This window comes from Aspergillus stella-maris (genome assembly GCF_047715825.1).
Source record: "Aspergillus stella-maris strain CBS 113639 unplaced genomic scaffold BDV14scaffold_27, whole genome shotgun sequence".
NCBI lineage: Eukaryota > Fungi > Ascomycota > Eurotiomycetes > Eurotiales > Aspergillaceae > Aspergillus > Aspergillus stella-maris.
In genome coordinates this window covers 157,166-171,357 of record NW_027396821.1, presented here as the reverse complement: position 1 = coordinate 171,357, position 14,192 = coordinate 157,166, and the positions used below count along the sequence as shown (strand labels likewise).

Here is a 14,192-nt window from a genome sequence, read left to right as displayed (position 1 = left end):
TGAGGCATAGAATCCTTATCAACGTCAGCACTTTGTTTCGGTCAATTGACACTCATGACGTTCAACTGATAAGGCGCGATAAGGCAGGAACGAGGGGTTGGCAGTGTATAAAATCTGTAGATGATGGGGGGTTTGAGAAGACAAAGCTGTACTGGGGAGTCCTTACCGCGAAGAGAGTTGTGACAAGGAAGAGAGCAAGGGATAAAGAGGAAGGAGGGATGCAACGCAAGCTGGAGATAGATAAGGTGAATGTGGTGGTGGTGACGGTGGACGGATCCGGAGGGAAGGTAGAGCACGACACCTAGGCAGGCAAGATATGAACCAGAAAGTCAAAACCAGAGCAAACGCGGGTTCCGGGCGATAAATAGCTGATAGCCGGGATTGAGTGGACGAGTTGCGATATCTTACGAGATCGGGGCTTGCATGCTATCATCACTCTCTACTGAGGTGACTGTGCTTGTCAAGCATGTGATTGCGGGTCGCCAGTTCTCTTGCAGCCTGCAAGCACGTTGTCGATGCACCCCTCCTCCCTGCTTAGCCTCTTCCTCACCTTATTGATTACTCATTCCATACATGGATCCCTCCTTCTTTAATTCGTTTCATTTATCCTCCGGGCGCGTATCATGCATCTAATTCGACAGGGGGGCAAACATCGCGGGATTGCCGGCTGGAATCACGCTGAGGAGGGGACTGAGCACAGACTGTTACCACGGCCGTCTTCGTCATTATCTCATGAACGTCCGTCTCCTATCTCTCGAACCCTCGATGGCGACATTGTCGGTGTGGCAAAGGGGTCGCGATCGCTTCGATGCTCCGATATGACAGATTGGGAGACCAGGTCCGTCAGAACCTTGGGGTGGTGGCATTGAGTTTACTAATTTCTGGCTCAGACGATGAAGTCCCGGAAGCCCGTCAACTGCTTGATAGCTTGCAGGCTAAACTAGCTCCAGGTCTAGAGCAGTCGCGCCAGCATGTGATTGCGGGTCTCCCTCTACCATACTCTCTGCATGTTGTGCTACTACAAGGCCTCCCGAATCTTGGTTGACATTCGCCAGTGAAACCATGCCCGGCTCGGCCGGCTTCCCCGATATGGTCTTCATGTCTGCCAGCATAAATATCCTGAATTTGCTTTCTTTATGCTCTCCTTGGAAGCTCACAGTACCTGCTCTTCTAGGAAAAGCGTCGTTCGCTTATCACCTGCAGTCGGCGGAGGCCAAGACCGCGTCAAGCTACGCACCGACAAGCCGAGTGACATTCCAGACCCAGAGCCGTACTGCTCGTCCGGTTTTCGGTTGCCATCGATGATCCATTAATATGTATTTCCTCAGTTGATCTCCCGCTGGGCTCCATCCTCATGCGCCTGGGCCTCCTTCCAGTTTCGACCTGCACCTAAAACGCCACCCTCTTTACGCTTCTAGGCTGCTGTTGTCTAAGCACTCTGCCCCTGTTGGTCAAAGCGTGATCTTAGAGCCAACGGTAGGCACCGTTACAATTACCTCGATGTGCTCGTCCTCAGCGATCAGGTTTACGCGGGTTTACGCTGTGAGTACCCCAAGAAGGTACTACTTTTATGACTCGCATTGTACTTTTGTGATTCAACTCGACATCATCGAACAGCCCATCTGCGCATAATACATATGCTCCCCAGACGACACCGGTGCAGATGCGCACGTCAATGACTACCAGGAATCCATTCCTGATCAGCACAGACACACTGTCATTGTTGGAGACAATTGTATCCCAGGCATGTCTCCCTCTTATCTTGCTTCGTCAGTTTCGAGCCCTTCATCACGGCTTAGAGATGCGGAGGGGAGATCTCCGGACGGGAAAGGCCCGTGAAAAAGGAAAGTACGAGGTCTGAACATTCCAGGGATCAGAATTGGCGTGGTGAGGATATGGATTACCCTAAAAATAGCCGGTTGCGCGATGGTTTATTGGTGTTTAGGGCTGTCGCCCACTCCCCACCATCAAGTTTGATTCATCACGACTATTCTATTGCAAACGAATGATATTTACTACATGCATTGGGCCATCCCAGCAATGCTGAAGATATTCGTTCTGTCTCACTTCTTTGATCCGGGTCCGCGGAAACTCCTTCCCGCGACACCACCATCTTGACGCTGCTAGGGCTAATATCACTCTTTCCGACGTTGCCTTGGAGCCTCGAGCACGGTTCTACCTGCTCGCGGACCCCAAAAATAAATTTCCTCTCTCAAATCGAAGTTCTCGTCCAATGAGGCCACCAACTGACCCGATGTCCTTGGAATCTTCAACGCCATGGCTCTGGGATAAGTATACATCTCTTGGCCTAATCTTTTGCCACCATCAGCTAACTATCTGCGGGGAGAATCCCGGCCGTGGCTTTTACCATCCCGGCCACGATTGCTGGGCGGCGATTGAATTATTTACCACGGCTAACCTTGCCACTGTTAGTCGGGGAATAGCGGATTTATGCTACAGCATAACCAACGTTACCTCTCACGTAGCTCTAACGGATATCCAGATCGGCCAAGGCGCGTTGAATTCCCATCGAGGCGAACCTGATTGATGACTTCAGAGACCGTCTACATCAGGCCATCATTTTGGCCTCAATGCCTCCAATGTTCATCATGACATGAAGATCTCTCGAGAAAACCTAGGTTTCCTGGCTCCCGTAAACAAAAATTTTCTCTTTATCTTAGTTCCGACGTGAACTCCTCAATATCTACAACACTGCCAGAATGCCCTGCAGGCAAACGCTCCATTCCTTCTCTGGCAGCTACCGCAGCCCTCTAGCGGATTCAGAAACCGCCACTTCCCTTGCGCCCGTTCACGGTCTCCAACTTACCTATTCACCCTTTGGACAAAGCATAACCTGCATAACTACGAATCACACCGCTGCTAAATGCGCTCGCGGTCCCAGATACCTGCGAGGCGCCCATCTTTGCATATGTGTTGCCTCTATCTATGTATCCAACACCAATAATGCATATATTCAGGCAAATAAGTCTTTCGAATCTACCAAATAACCTACCTAGCTATCCATCTACATACTACATACTCTAAACCACGTAATCCGTGACTGGACTGGATCAGGATGGACCTTCCTACTGAACTACCAGCCCCAATCCCAGCTCTACTAATCTACTAGCACCACGCTACTCCAACCACCCTGCATGGCAGATCAACATGACGTCCAGACTCCAGGCTCCAGGCTCCAGTCTTCAGGCTCGAGCTCCACTACGTACTTAGTGTCCCAGAAAACAAGAAAGAGCATTCCAGATAGTATGGATGACGTTTCCGGAGCCAGACGTAGACTCGGCTTCTTGATTCGCGCAGGTCCGTTGTTCGTTGTGATCTGTCCGTTGTGGAGAAGTGTATGTGACTGCAGTCATATGGAGCTAAATGGAGCTGGATGGAGCTGGAGCTGCAGCGCCGGACGATTGGCGATGTGGGTCTATTTATGGGGGACTAAAGTACGTAGTCTACTATGGAAACAGCCTTGTAGGTATGCTGAGGGGGAACTACGTAGGAACTGATGCTGGAATGATCCGATTGACTCGACCACGACGGTCCTGGAATATTGGTAAAATGGAGATGAAAATTCAATTATCAGAAAGACTACCTAAAGTATCTAGATGCTGATATGGGCAGAGAGAGAAGCATCCCTCTCGACCACGGTCAAAAACAATATATGTATGTGACTGCACCTTCAAAACTAAAGTTACTCATACAACTGCAAGTCGTAGAAAGACAATAAGGTACGTAGGTAGCGAGCAAGATACGCCTTTTCCGTTCATGTTCGGCTCACCATCTCACCAATTCGCTTCAACCTCCGCACTTTTAACGCGCCATCCCTTGGGATCCGGCATCGTCATGCCATGAAGACCCCAGTCGTTGTCGACAGGCGCCTCGTTATCCGGGCCACGGTCAGCAGGGACGTAGTCAAGATGGTCCCGAAACTGCTGCGTCAGATGAATAACCGGGTATTTCATGTTGAGCAGGCGGTTGAAAAACGGGAGCTCGAGCTGGTTTTCGAACTCGTTGTAGCGCTTTTCACCCTGGTTGTATAGGACAGTTGGCGCCGACTGCGATAACGCCCGTGATTTTGGACGATGCTTCTAGCTTCGCGATGGGGATCCAGGAGTTGGGTTCTAACTCCTTGGGATCTTCGTCGCGGATGATGAGGATGCCCTTGACGTGTTGGCCGAAGGTGGAAGAGATGAGGGTATCTCCGGCGGTGTTGTTCGTGGAGACGATGGCAGTTGCTTCGCGGATGACGACTTGGCTCACGCGCTTGAAGGCGAGCAACGCTTGCGAAGCGAAGGTTTCGTCAAGGTCTCTGAAGGTGGACTCCTTCAGCATGTCGGCGTACCGTCTTAGGACGGCGAGCATATCGACTGCTGGTTCGTTTGGTATGATCTCGCCGCTCTCCAAGCTCTCAACCCAGAATCTGGTTTTTGCGGCCTCGATCTGTTCCTCTGTTGGGAAACTCGCCATCAAAGTTCGACCTCTAGTGTAAGCGAGTTTAAAGACGTGCGCTTCGAGGCTCTGATTGGGCATGCGGTAGCCCTTGGTCGAGTTCTGTTTCTTCAACCCCTTGACGAAATCGTTCATCGCCAGCTGATTAGCCAGTAGAATGGTCTCAGGTACAAAGCCTTCGTCTTCATCGATATACACGGCGTTGGGGTTGGTGTACTCTTCTGGAGTGGGAAAAGACCGCTTCACCACGTTGGCCATAGCAGATCTTGCGCCAGGAGCTTCAGTGAACTCTTTTTCCTGAGACTTCTCGTAGACCTTAGCATGGCAGCGGAATGCATTGATCTCCGAACCCTGTCGGCAGACGCGCACATAGCTGACATTGTTGGCATTTGGAACGGCATTCCACCTTTCAATGGTCTTGCAGATCGCGTCAGCAGCATCGTGGGAGGGTGCGGTAAATAGGACGTGGCCGCCACAAGTCAAGTATACAGACGCCATAGCAACGATTGTGGACGTCTTTCCAGTGCCGGGGTAGCCTTTCATGAGGAAGAAAAGGCCGGGGAAGCTGTGTATGTTCTCGATGCACTTGGCCAGTGAGTCAGACCATTCTCGGACCGACAATGTCTTCTTGATGATGTTGAGAGCTTTGGCTTCGTCGAGGTGCAAGGAAGCGAGTGGATTCACGGGGCTGCGCGCTTTGACTTTTTGGTTGAGGAGGTACTCCAAGAAACGCATGAGATGCGGCATTGTACACAGGCAGTTCATAGCGTCGACCTGCCGCTGTGCCCCTTCACTATATATCTCGATTGAGGCTTTTGCGAAGAGGTATCTGGGTCGTTCCCCCACATTCACGGCGTACTTGAGATAGTACTTAGGGTTCGCGCTGGGGAGGTAGAAAAGAGTGACGTTGGAGTATGGCAGGCCGGAAATATTCGGCCTGCAGATTGCGGTGCAGACGGTATGACGGGTGAACATTGTGCCAGGGGCATAATAGCTTAGCTTGAGCGTTGTGCCTTCGCGAGGTGCCCAGTTCTCAACTCCAGCACTCTCCGGAATACTGCTGGCCAGGACAAGGACTTGGTTCTGTAAAATGATAAATGCAACGCGATAGCGACCTATGAGGAGATAGCAGCAGTTATTTCTTCCTCACTCCTGTGTTCAAGGTATGTCGCGTACACGAATGTTATCCTCGCATGATCAAGGTAGGAAAAAGACGACTTGGCGGGAAGACAACCAAACTTCCACAATGTTCGGCAACAATATCTCGGCCGGTGAGCTGACCCCATTGGGTCTGCAGCATGCCTTGTTCAGAGCAGTACGCCCAGAACATTTTCCTGGTCCATGGCCGTCCGTCGGCATCTTGGTGTAGTGAGAGGACGAGGTTCTTAAACCGGTCATCACGATCCCTCATCCGGCGGGCCTGTGAGTTCTGTGCCGTGGAACTATCGTATGCGATGTGGCTGGCGTGGATACGAAGACACACGGTTGTTGAAGGATGCCTTTGCTCAGGAGTAGAAGGACGAAAATTTATAGAGAGTAGTTGCGTATATGAAACATCATCCGATCGTCGGCCGTAAGGGAAGGATCATCGTAGTCGAGGCCATGACCGACGCCCCCCTCAGTGGTGAAGTGCATGACAACATAGCTATCTGCGTCACCTGCGTCAGATTTCTCGTGGTATGAATTTGTTGCTCGTTGGTTCTTGCTCTTCTTAGGCGCATGCCTCGTGATTCTGTCAATGGCCTTGTAGTCTTGGATTTGGAGGCCAACATCGAACTCAAGATTTGCCCGATGTATAGGTTCACCATGACGATACACAGTCAACACGATGACAAGCTCACGTGCAGCATTTCCGCCTCCATGGTTGAAATCACATGTGCTCGCTGCTGCATCAAGCTTCAGTGGCGTCTCTTGGTCGCGTCGATTTCGAAGAAGATTTGTGGCGGCGTGGAGCCGCGAGGCTTTATTCCAGTATCTATATTCACTTCATGTCGCTCGACATAAATATCAGTAAAGACCAGAAGCAGCGCGTCGCATTTGAGGTCACCGATGTCTCAATGATAAAAGAATTGCTCGAAAACATGCGGGCATAACGAAGCACATATTGCATAAAGTTTATCCTCAGAGGTCTGGACCATGGCCCAAGGCTAGTCTTGGCTGCGAATCTCAAGCCATGGACCCAGAAGAGGAAGTTGAGGAGGATGAGGAAGATGGAGAGAATTGAAGAGGCTGGAGGGAACGACCGTATTTATATCCGTCGAGGAGCAGGCAGCAGCCATTCGCTGGGAGGGGGAGTAATTGAAGTAGTTAATTATTTTGGTTAAGGAAATAGGGAACCAGCAGAGTACAGCGAGGAATTTGTAAATCTTACGATGATTATGCGCCTTGATGTTATGCTTCATGGAAGTAGGTAGTGAATATAGGGCTCATGTCCGGATTCCCAGTCTTCAAGCCTCCAGTATGGGAATAGTAGCGTGATATTCAGCGTTGGGGAACGATATTGTGGAGGGTCGAGCCTTCATTCATTATCTAAAGTACTAAATCAGCATTTCTCTATTCCCAGCCTTCTTGAAGTCTCTTCCTATAATCTGCTATCATCTCAGCAGTGACATTGCTTCCTCCACAGACAACAATCACCACCCGGCTCTCCGGCGTCAGACCAGGCACGCACTCCTTCAATCTTTCTGAGCATCCAAGCTCGACACTGATCCCGCAAGCCAGCTCAACCTGCAACCGCATCTCATCAGCTAGACGCATCGAGCCTCTAGCAGCATCCGCATCGGACCCGACGACACTGATGACATCCACACCAAGCGGAGGAGACTGTGCGAGTTTCAGCGTCTGCGGCGCAACCTGCAGCGCTCCTAACGAGGTAGCCAGAGATGTGATGGCCGGGAGTGATCGAAGCTTCCCCTCGCGAAGGGACAAAGCAAGCGAATCTGCTCCCTTCGTCTCAACAGCCAGAACGCGGACCTTGCCCTGGCCGTTTTCCGCAGACTGGACGTGTCGACCGAGCCCCTCCACCACACCGTTGAACAGTCCGCCTCCACCGACACTGCAGACAACAACGTCTGCAGGGAAGAGTGCTTCGGCATTCTCTCTTGGCGGCATCTGCTTCGCGATCTCATCGACCATGGTCGATGCACCCGTCCAAATCTCAGGATGATCGAATGGCGGGACGTAAATGTTCTTCCTCCCAGTGCTGGCCTCATCTTGATTGTCGATATACGTTTGCCGAAGATACGAATCAGCCTGGAACCAGCTATCTCCATGCTGAATGACATCCGTTGCGCCGGCGTCCCGCAATTTGGTCATCATCATGGGCTTCGTCGAGTGCGGGACCACGACTGTACATGGGCAGCCGAGATCGCGGGCTGCGATGACGGCTGCTAGCCCGGCATTTCCGCCGGACGAGCTGAAGAAATGGAGCTGCTTATCTTGGTTGTCTGGGCTTTGCAGCGCATTGCGGATGAGGTTGCCGATTCCTCTGCGGGTTGTTAGTGCGTGCTCTGCAGTAGTGGAGGGGGTGGCAAGTACCTTGTCTTGAAAGAGCCGGAGGGCTGGAGTAGGTCTAGTTTCAGGAATACTCTGCTGCAATGAATGTTAGTGAGAGCGCCAGTATGGTTTTCGGAGTACTTACCATCCTGCTGTCTTTGATAAGGATGCGGACTCAATGAGGGGTGTCTCGATCCAGGGCTTCTTCTCTATGACTGCCATGTTGCTCTATGCTCTCTGCTTTATCTTGAGGAGTAACGACTTAGGGAAAAGAATTATGAGTGGCTTATAGAATGTAAGTTGAACAAACTTGGCGAAGTTCCAGATTTTCAATGACCAGAGGTACAGCAGTGGAGGCCATCAAGATGCGCCCTCCGAACGACATTCCCTAGTTCGTATCCACCATCGATTGTCCAGCGCTTTCTGTCAGCTTCTAAGGCTACATCTTCGAGGTTTACGTATCTCTCTAATTAGATTAATCAATTAGCACAGTAAAGTTATCTGGAGGCCTCTTAGTCTGCAGCTCGTACCTGTTCATCCGGTCACGTGCATCCCCAGATCTGTGGCGTCACAGCCGGCCGAATCAAACCACTGCCATTATTGTTCCTCCATCAACCAAGCTATATCCGCCACAGCAACACGGCGATGAAACCATTGACCATGCAAAACACTATATCCTTCCGCAATAGCGCCCAGTGCCTCCGTCGCCGATTCGTCCGTCCGGCCGCGACAACCCGGTACCTTTCCACGAGCTCTCCGCTCCGCACAGCAGCAGCAGCAAACACCGTCAAGCCTCCCCGCACACGCACGAAATCCAAAGCTGCAGAAGATGAAGCCGCTAGGTCTAAGCGCTCAATGAAGCTTTCCGCCGCGGGTATGGCGGTCTGCGCGGTGGGTATGTTTGGCGTGATTAAGTTGGATTTGTTCGGATTGGAGCAACAAGAGAAGAAGCCGTCGGCGATGAAATTGGATGGGCCGCAGGGCTTTCCGGAAAGTCCCTCTGTGATCCGGGTGCAGGGCAAGGATGGCGCAGAGGAGATTCCGACAGGGACGAGTTCAGTCCCTCATTTTCCGTCTGTAATTCGACTGCCGAAGTACCAGGGAACCGGCGATGTTCCGCCCCCTAGGCTCAGTCCCAACGACGAGATTTCGCCCGCTGCTTCAGGGGGTGAGGAGGAGGAATACCAGTTGCTGGGTCTAGGCATCCGCACCGTCTCTTTCCTCCGCATCCAGGTCTACGTCGTCGGCCTGTACGTCGCCAAGTCCGACATTTCGAAGCTACAAGAGCGCCTCGTCGATATGGCCGTCCACCCACCAAGCGAAGAACAAGTGATCGCTAACCCCGTCGGCGCAACCTCCGCGACCTCCCTCGTCTCTACCGAGCGCCAACGCCTAAAGGAGCTCCTCCTCGACGAAGAAAAGGGCGACGACGCCTGGAACGCTATCCTCAAAGACGACGGCCTCAAGACCGTCTTCCGCGTCGTCCCCACCCGCAACACAGACTTCCTTCACCTTCGCGACGGCTGGGTCCGTGGTATCACTGCACGCGCGCAGAAGTTCAATGCCGCCGCCAAGGCCCAGGCCACTGCCGCTGCCTCCGGCGAGTCCTCTTCCCCCGTCCCACCCAGCGAATTCGCCGACGAGTCCTTCGGCAGCGCAATGAACGACTTCAAGTCCCTCTTCGGCGGCGGCCAGCGCAAGAGCGTACCAAAGGGCCAAACACTCCTTCTTCTACGGAATGAGCGCGGCGAACTAGACGCGCTCTTCCAGCCCAAGGATAACGAGCCGTACCGCTTTATGGGCCGCGTGACGGACGAGCGCATCGGACGGCTAGTATGGTTGAATTACCTGGCTGGCAAGAATGTCTCTAGTGACGAGGCGCGGAAGAGTGTTGTTGATGGGATTATGGGCATTGTTGAACGGCCAATTGGGACGGTCGTTCAAAAGATTTTGTAGAATTTTTCTACTTGGATGTATTTTAGCTCTTGTGTATTGTGTATTTCTAGCAATCTCCTCTACGGATCGATATCGACCATGTACAAAGAATTTATACCTCGTCTACCCTGTGCATCTGATTCTGATCATGTCCTAAATCACATGTACCCACTTAGCCCATGGACCAAGCGCATCGTCATCCTTCAACCTTCAACAACCCCTACGCAGCCAATTAACCAGGGGAAAAAAAGTGAAGAAAATAGAGCTCTATAGCTGAGGCAAAGTATGTATTGTATTGTACTATAATTATATCCTCCCTCCCTTATCAACAATTAACAGGCGTCAGTCCTAATCTAGAGAGCACCAGCGCCCTTCAACAACTCCGGCAATTGACTCTTCTTCGCCTGCAGGTCGGAGTTTCCACCAATGTGCTTCTGCGAGATGTAGATGTTGGGGACGGTGCGCTGGCCGCTGATTTCCTGGAGGGCGTCTTGAATGGCGGCGCCGTCCTCTGTCATCCGAAAAAAGAGACATCAGCTACTGAAACTTGTACGTATGCATGGGGACGGAGAGGGAGGGAAAGAAAATTAAGGCATTACGTACCGATGTTGTCCAGCTCGAGCGCGTAGTACTTTGCGCCTAGCTCGGAGAGAAGAGACTTGGAGGACTTGCAGTAGGGGCAGTAAGATTTGGAGAAGACGACTGTTCAAGAGTATCAATTCGTTAGCTCAGATTCTCTTGCCCCCGCGAAATTTAAGACACGACTGCATCCGAGATCGGAGAGAGAGAAAAACATACCAACGCCATTCTCATCAATGATCTTCTGAGCCTTGGTCTTAGCGGCAGACATAGCGGCAGGTGATGTAGGGGCAAAGGACCCGAAAAGACGACGGAAGATGGAAGCTATGGTGGGCAACGGGCTGGGTTTGTCCCAGAGGTATGTGCTAGAAAAAGAGGTGGGGGGAAGGAGGGGTTCTTAAGTAGGTGTTTAACTCCGAAGTTGGAACGGAGGAAAGTTGGAGGATGACGAAAGAGGGGTTGGTAATCGATGGGGGGCACGCAATAGTCAAATCGATTGTTCCAGAGCAGAGGCGCGCTAGACGGAGTTGCGGCGGCGATGACCTCGGCGGAAGTGTGATTACAAATGTCACGTGAGGGGATTTACCTTCTGTACTATAGCAGCTACCAGGTAATAAGAGGTTAATGCAGTCTTGTATTAACTAGACCAAGTTTAGAGACAATAGAGATAGCATCGTGAAAGTCATAAGACCCACAGAATGCAAAACTTCAGTATGTGCCGGAATATGTCGCTCAAACATCTGTGCTCGAGCATGAAGGTATCAAATGCAGAAAATCGTACAAGGAATGGGTAATGGCCGCAACGCCATATAACAAACAGATAGAATGCAAAGAAATAGTAAATGAGAGTGGGATATGTCAAGATGGGAATGACGAGATGGGAAAGATCTAAAATGCAAAAATGGCAGTCGAACTCAAAACACCATCCCTAAGCGCTGAATAAACAGATAAGAGAAAATAAAAAGACGAAAGATATGTGGCAGAAAGGTATGAATGCTTTTGTACGAGGTCTGAATCACATCACGATGCAGCATCCACAGCCCTTCTCTACCTTTCCTTCTTCATCTGGCGACGGGCCCTGAGCTGTGACGACGGTCGAGCTGTTGAACCTTGGCGTCAACCCAGTCGGAGGAGTATCCTGCACCTTCGGCATCGGACTGTAGCCCGTGCTTGTGCCAGGTCGGGTTCCCGGCTCGGGGCTCTTGGGCAACAATCCCAGCCCCTCCGTCTTTGGCGGTACCTCGGGTTCCGGCTCCTTTACGGTCTTCTTCTCAACTTTGTCTTCAGGCCGAGGCGGATCGGGTGCAATTGCAAGCGGTGCGAATTCGCGGTCGTACGTAGTAGGTGTCTTGCCTTCTTTTGCCCATTGTTCTTGTTGCATTTTGCGGGCATGGGTAGGGAGCATTTGCTGATCAGGAGGCAGTCGTGGGTCAGGTTTGTACATTGTCGCCAGCCATGGTGGATCACCTTCGGGGCGGTTGACTGCGGTTGGTGGACGGGGTTCACCTGATCTAGTGGTAGGGCGCTGGTTGTTGTTACTCGAGGTTGCGCGGCTGCGTGGGGTAGTCTTCTTCTGAGTCGTAGCAGACGTCTTTCTGTTTGCCGGTCCATTCTTGGCAGGGGTCTTTTTGGCTGCTGTGGTCTGAGATGTCACGCCTCGGCTTCCAGGACGGCTCTCGCTTGGGGGACTAGAATTGGAGAAGGAGTCGACAGTGAGTGGTTCGCTAACTCTGCGAGGCATTTCCCAAGACGGAGAGTTATCCTGTTCGTCTGAAGCTGCTCGCGAGCGCGGTGTGAAGTATTCGCGATCGGTTTGATCAGGAGATAGTGGCGTGGGGCTTGTCAGTGGAATAGGAATGCGGGAGGAGCTCTTGCTTCGGCCAGGGTTGCGGTAAAAGTATGAAGCACTCGCATCCGAGTCCGCCGCGATTTCCTCTGGTCGGCGAAGATCCCAGTTCTTGCGGTCTTCATATTCACCATCGTTGTTGTGCGTTGAGCGAACGGCGTTGTTCCGTTGACCTTCTTGTAGGTCTGGCCAAGGTTCCAATGGCTCGGTGGGCTGTTCGGCCACGGTAGTTCCACTGACACTCCCGTGTTGCTGGTCTCTGCTGCGTCCGCGGGCAGCTCTGGTACTTCCAGTGCCGGGCCGACGGTGGAACAAGATAGCAGCTTGGTGCAATTCCTCGCTCTCAATCTTGGCCAGTTTATCGCGATGAATCCAATTCTCATCGTTCTGCTCATTGGGGCCGACTACGTCGCTTTTCCTGGTCGACCCGTTTGTATAGGCATCCCCAGCTCCGCTTTCACTCTCTCTGCGAGTGAGGCTTGCGTCTCGTCGTCCGCGGGATGCGTGATCATGGATATAAGCATTCTTTGACAGGGAGGAACTTCGGGAGCCTTTGGAGCCGCGGTCTCTAGATTTGCGAGACGTGCGAGATTTCGAGCGACGCCTATTGGTCTTTTGGGAAAAGGTCAGCTGTCTGTCTACTTGTCAATGATATTTCATGCACACTTACCTCTTGGTTGACTGGAACGGAGTATTCCCATTGCTGCTGATTACCCTCCAAAGTGCTAGCCGATGTCCAAACATCTGCAGAGTACGTCGCAGTAGCTGCACCCGCCATCCCAGCAGCCGGTATTAAAATGTTATGTCAATGGAAGCAGGCCAGACCAGCTGAACCCAGTTTGAAAAAATGGTGTGGTTGTAGGTGTAATGGTGTAAAGTATCGAGGTTGTAAAATGCGGTTGTGCCCCTGGGTCCCCTTCTCAGAGATCAGGCCATTCTAAGCAGCGAAGCAACGCAAGTGGAAGTTGCAACAAGCGTTCCCAGCCAAGCTCAAACGGCCAGTGACCCTGAGGTTATGTGTGTATTATGCGAGGGCGGGGCGAATTAAGGAGGCTGAAGGCGGTCTCCAACGACGCTTGCTGGGTAAAATGTGCGACAGAGCGAAGGCCGGAAACAGGAAATTGTAAATAGGAGGATGTGTGGAGACTGTGAATTTCTCTGGAACAGCTCGCAATAACGCCGTGTGGTTTTGGGTCAGGAATTGAGGGACCGACGGGTCGTACCGTGGATTTGGCTTGGGCGAGAAAGGGCAATAGGCGGACGGCGAAGACACGAGTCGCGACAGGTAAAGTATGAGGCTGAAGAAGTTGGAGAACGAAATTGCAAGACTAGTCGGAAGAATTGGAAGACTGTTGAAGGAGACAGCGAGAAGAAGAGGGGAAATGGAAAAAGAAGATGCGGAAAAGGAGTGAGGCAGAGAAGCTGGAAAGGCGGGACGGGCCCTGGCTGGCTGGTCGGGTTCGCTGGAAGGTCAGTGTGAACCTTGAAGTCGAAGAAAGAGAAGCAGTGAAAATGAGGGACTGGGCAAAAAGGGTACAAAAGGTGGATCAGAAGGTTTGATAGAAATATGATGTGGCCCTTGGTGTCCCGGGTAATTGAAGGGGAGAGGGACTACTGAGGGAGGCGAGAAGGAGGAAAGCCGGCGCGCAATGGAGGCGGGCGAGGCGGGCAGAGGCAGCACGGGGGAGAATCACTCACTTGGCTCCAAAGAGACTATCACGAACTAAATCACACCCTTGACTGAGTTGAGTCTAGCGACCAGCTAATCTCAACCGCCTTTCTTCCCCGGCCACGACAGCCTAGAACTTCCAGCCTTCAGGGAGCCAATTGCAGTCTGCAATTCAGGCAGATCGCACTCCATCAGATTGGGACCATC

At 52.0% G+C, this 14,192-nt stretch overlaps 5 protein-coding genes across 5 annotated transcripts; 1 reads left to right on the top strand and 4 right to left on the bottom strand.

Annotated features, from left to right (window-relative positions):
* Nucleotides 1-3,887: 3,887 nt before the first annotated feature.
* Nucleotides 3,888-5,597, bottom strand: BDV14DRAFT_60003 (uncharacterized protein). Its single transcript, XM_073777127.1, has one exon. It carries the CDS (start codon nt 5,434-5,436, stop codon nt 4,036-4,038), a length of 1,401 nt encoding a protein of 466 aa, XP_073628136.1. The 5' UTR covers nt 5,437-5,597; the 3' UTR covers nt 3,888-4,035.
* Nucleotides 5,598-6,932: 1,335 nt separating this feature from the next.
* Nucleotides 6,933-8,421, bottom strand: BDV14DRAFT_60000 (putative L-serine dehydratase). The gene is made up of 3 exons (XM_073777126.1): nt 8,102-8,421; nt 7,999-8,052; nt 6,933-7,948 (listed from the first exon to the last, which is right to left on the bottom strand). Exons 1-3 carry the CDS (start codon nt 8,176-8,178, stop codon nt 7,015-7,017), a joined length of 1,065 nt encoding a protein of 354 aa, XP_073628135.1. The 5' UTR covers nt 8,179-8,421; the 3' UTR covers nt 6,933-7,014.
* A 195-nt stretch (nt 8,422-8,616) lies between these two features.
* Nucleotides 8,617-9,912, top strand: BDV14DRAFT_200160 (chalcone isomerase domain-containing protein; the record flags this gene model as incomplete). The annotated part of the gene is made up of 1 exon (XM_073773447.1): nt 8,617-9,912. One exon carries the CDS (start codon nt 8,617-8,619, stop codon nt 9,910-9,912), a length of 1,296 nt encoding a protein of 431 aa, XP_073628134.1.
* A 332-nt stretch (nt 9,913-10,244) lies between these two features.
* Nucleotides 10,245-10,741, bottom strand: BDV14DRAFT_200159 (glutaredoxin; the record flags this gene model as incomplete). The annotated part of the gene is made up of 3 exons (XM_073773446.1): nt 10,245-10,402; nt 10,495-10,593; nt 10,690-10,741. The coding sequence occupies 3 exons, from the start codon at nt 10,739-10,741 to the stop codon at nt 10,245-10,247; spliced, it is 309 nt and encodes a 102-aa protein (XP_073628133.1).
* Nucleotides 10,742-11,007: 266 nt separating this feature from the next.
* On the bottom strand, nt 11,008-13,440 carry BDV14DRAFT_60060 (uncharacterized protein). Its single transcript, XM_073777128.1, has 2 exons — nt 12,987-13,440; nt 11,008-12,928 (listed from the first exon to the last, which is right to left on the bottom strand). The coding sequence occupies exons 1-2, from the start codon at nt 13,092-13,094 to the stop codon at nt 11,486-11,488; spliced, it is 1,551 nt and encodes a 516-aa protein (XP_073628132.1). The 5' UTR covers nt 13,095-13,440; the 3' UTR covers nt 11,008-11,485.
* Between the last annotated feature and the right edge of the window lie 752 nt (nt 13,441-14,192).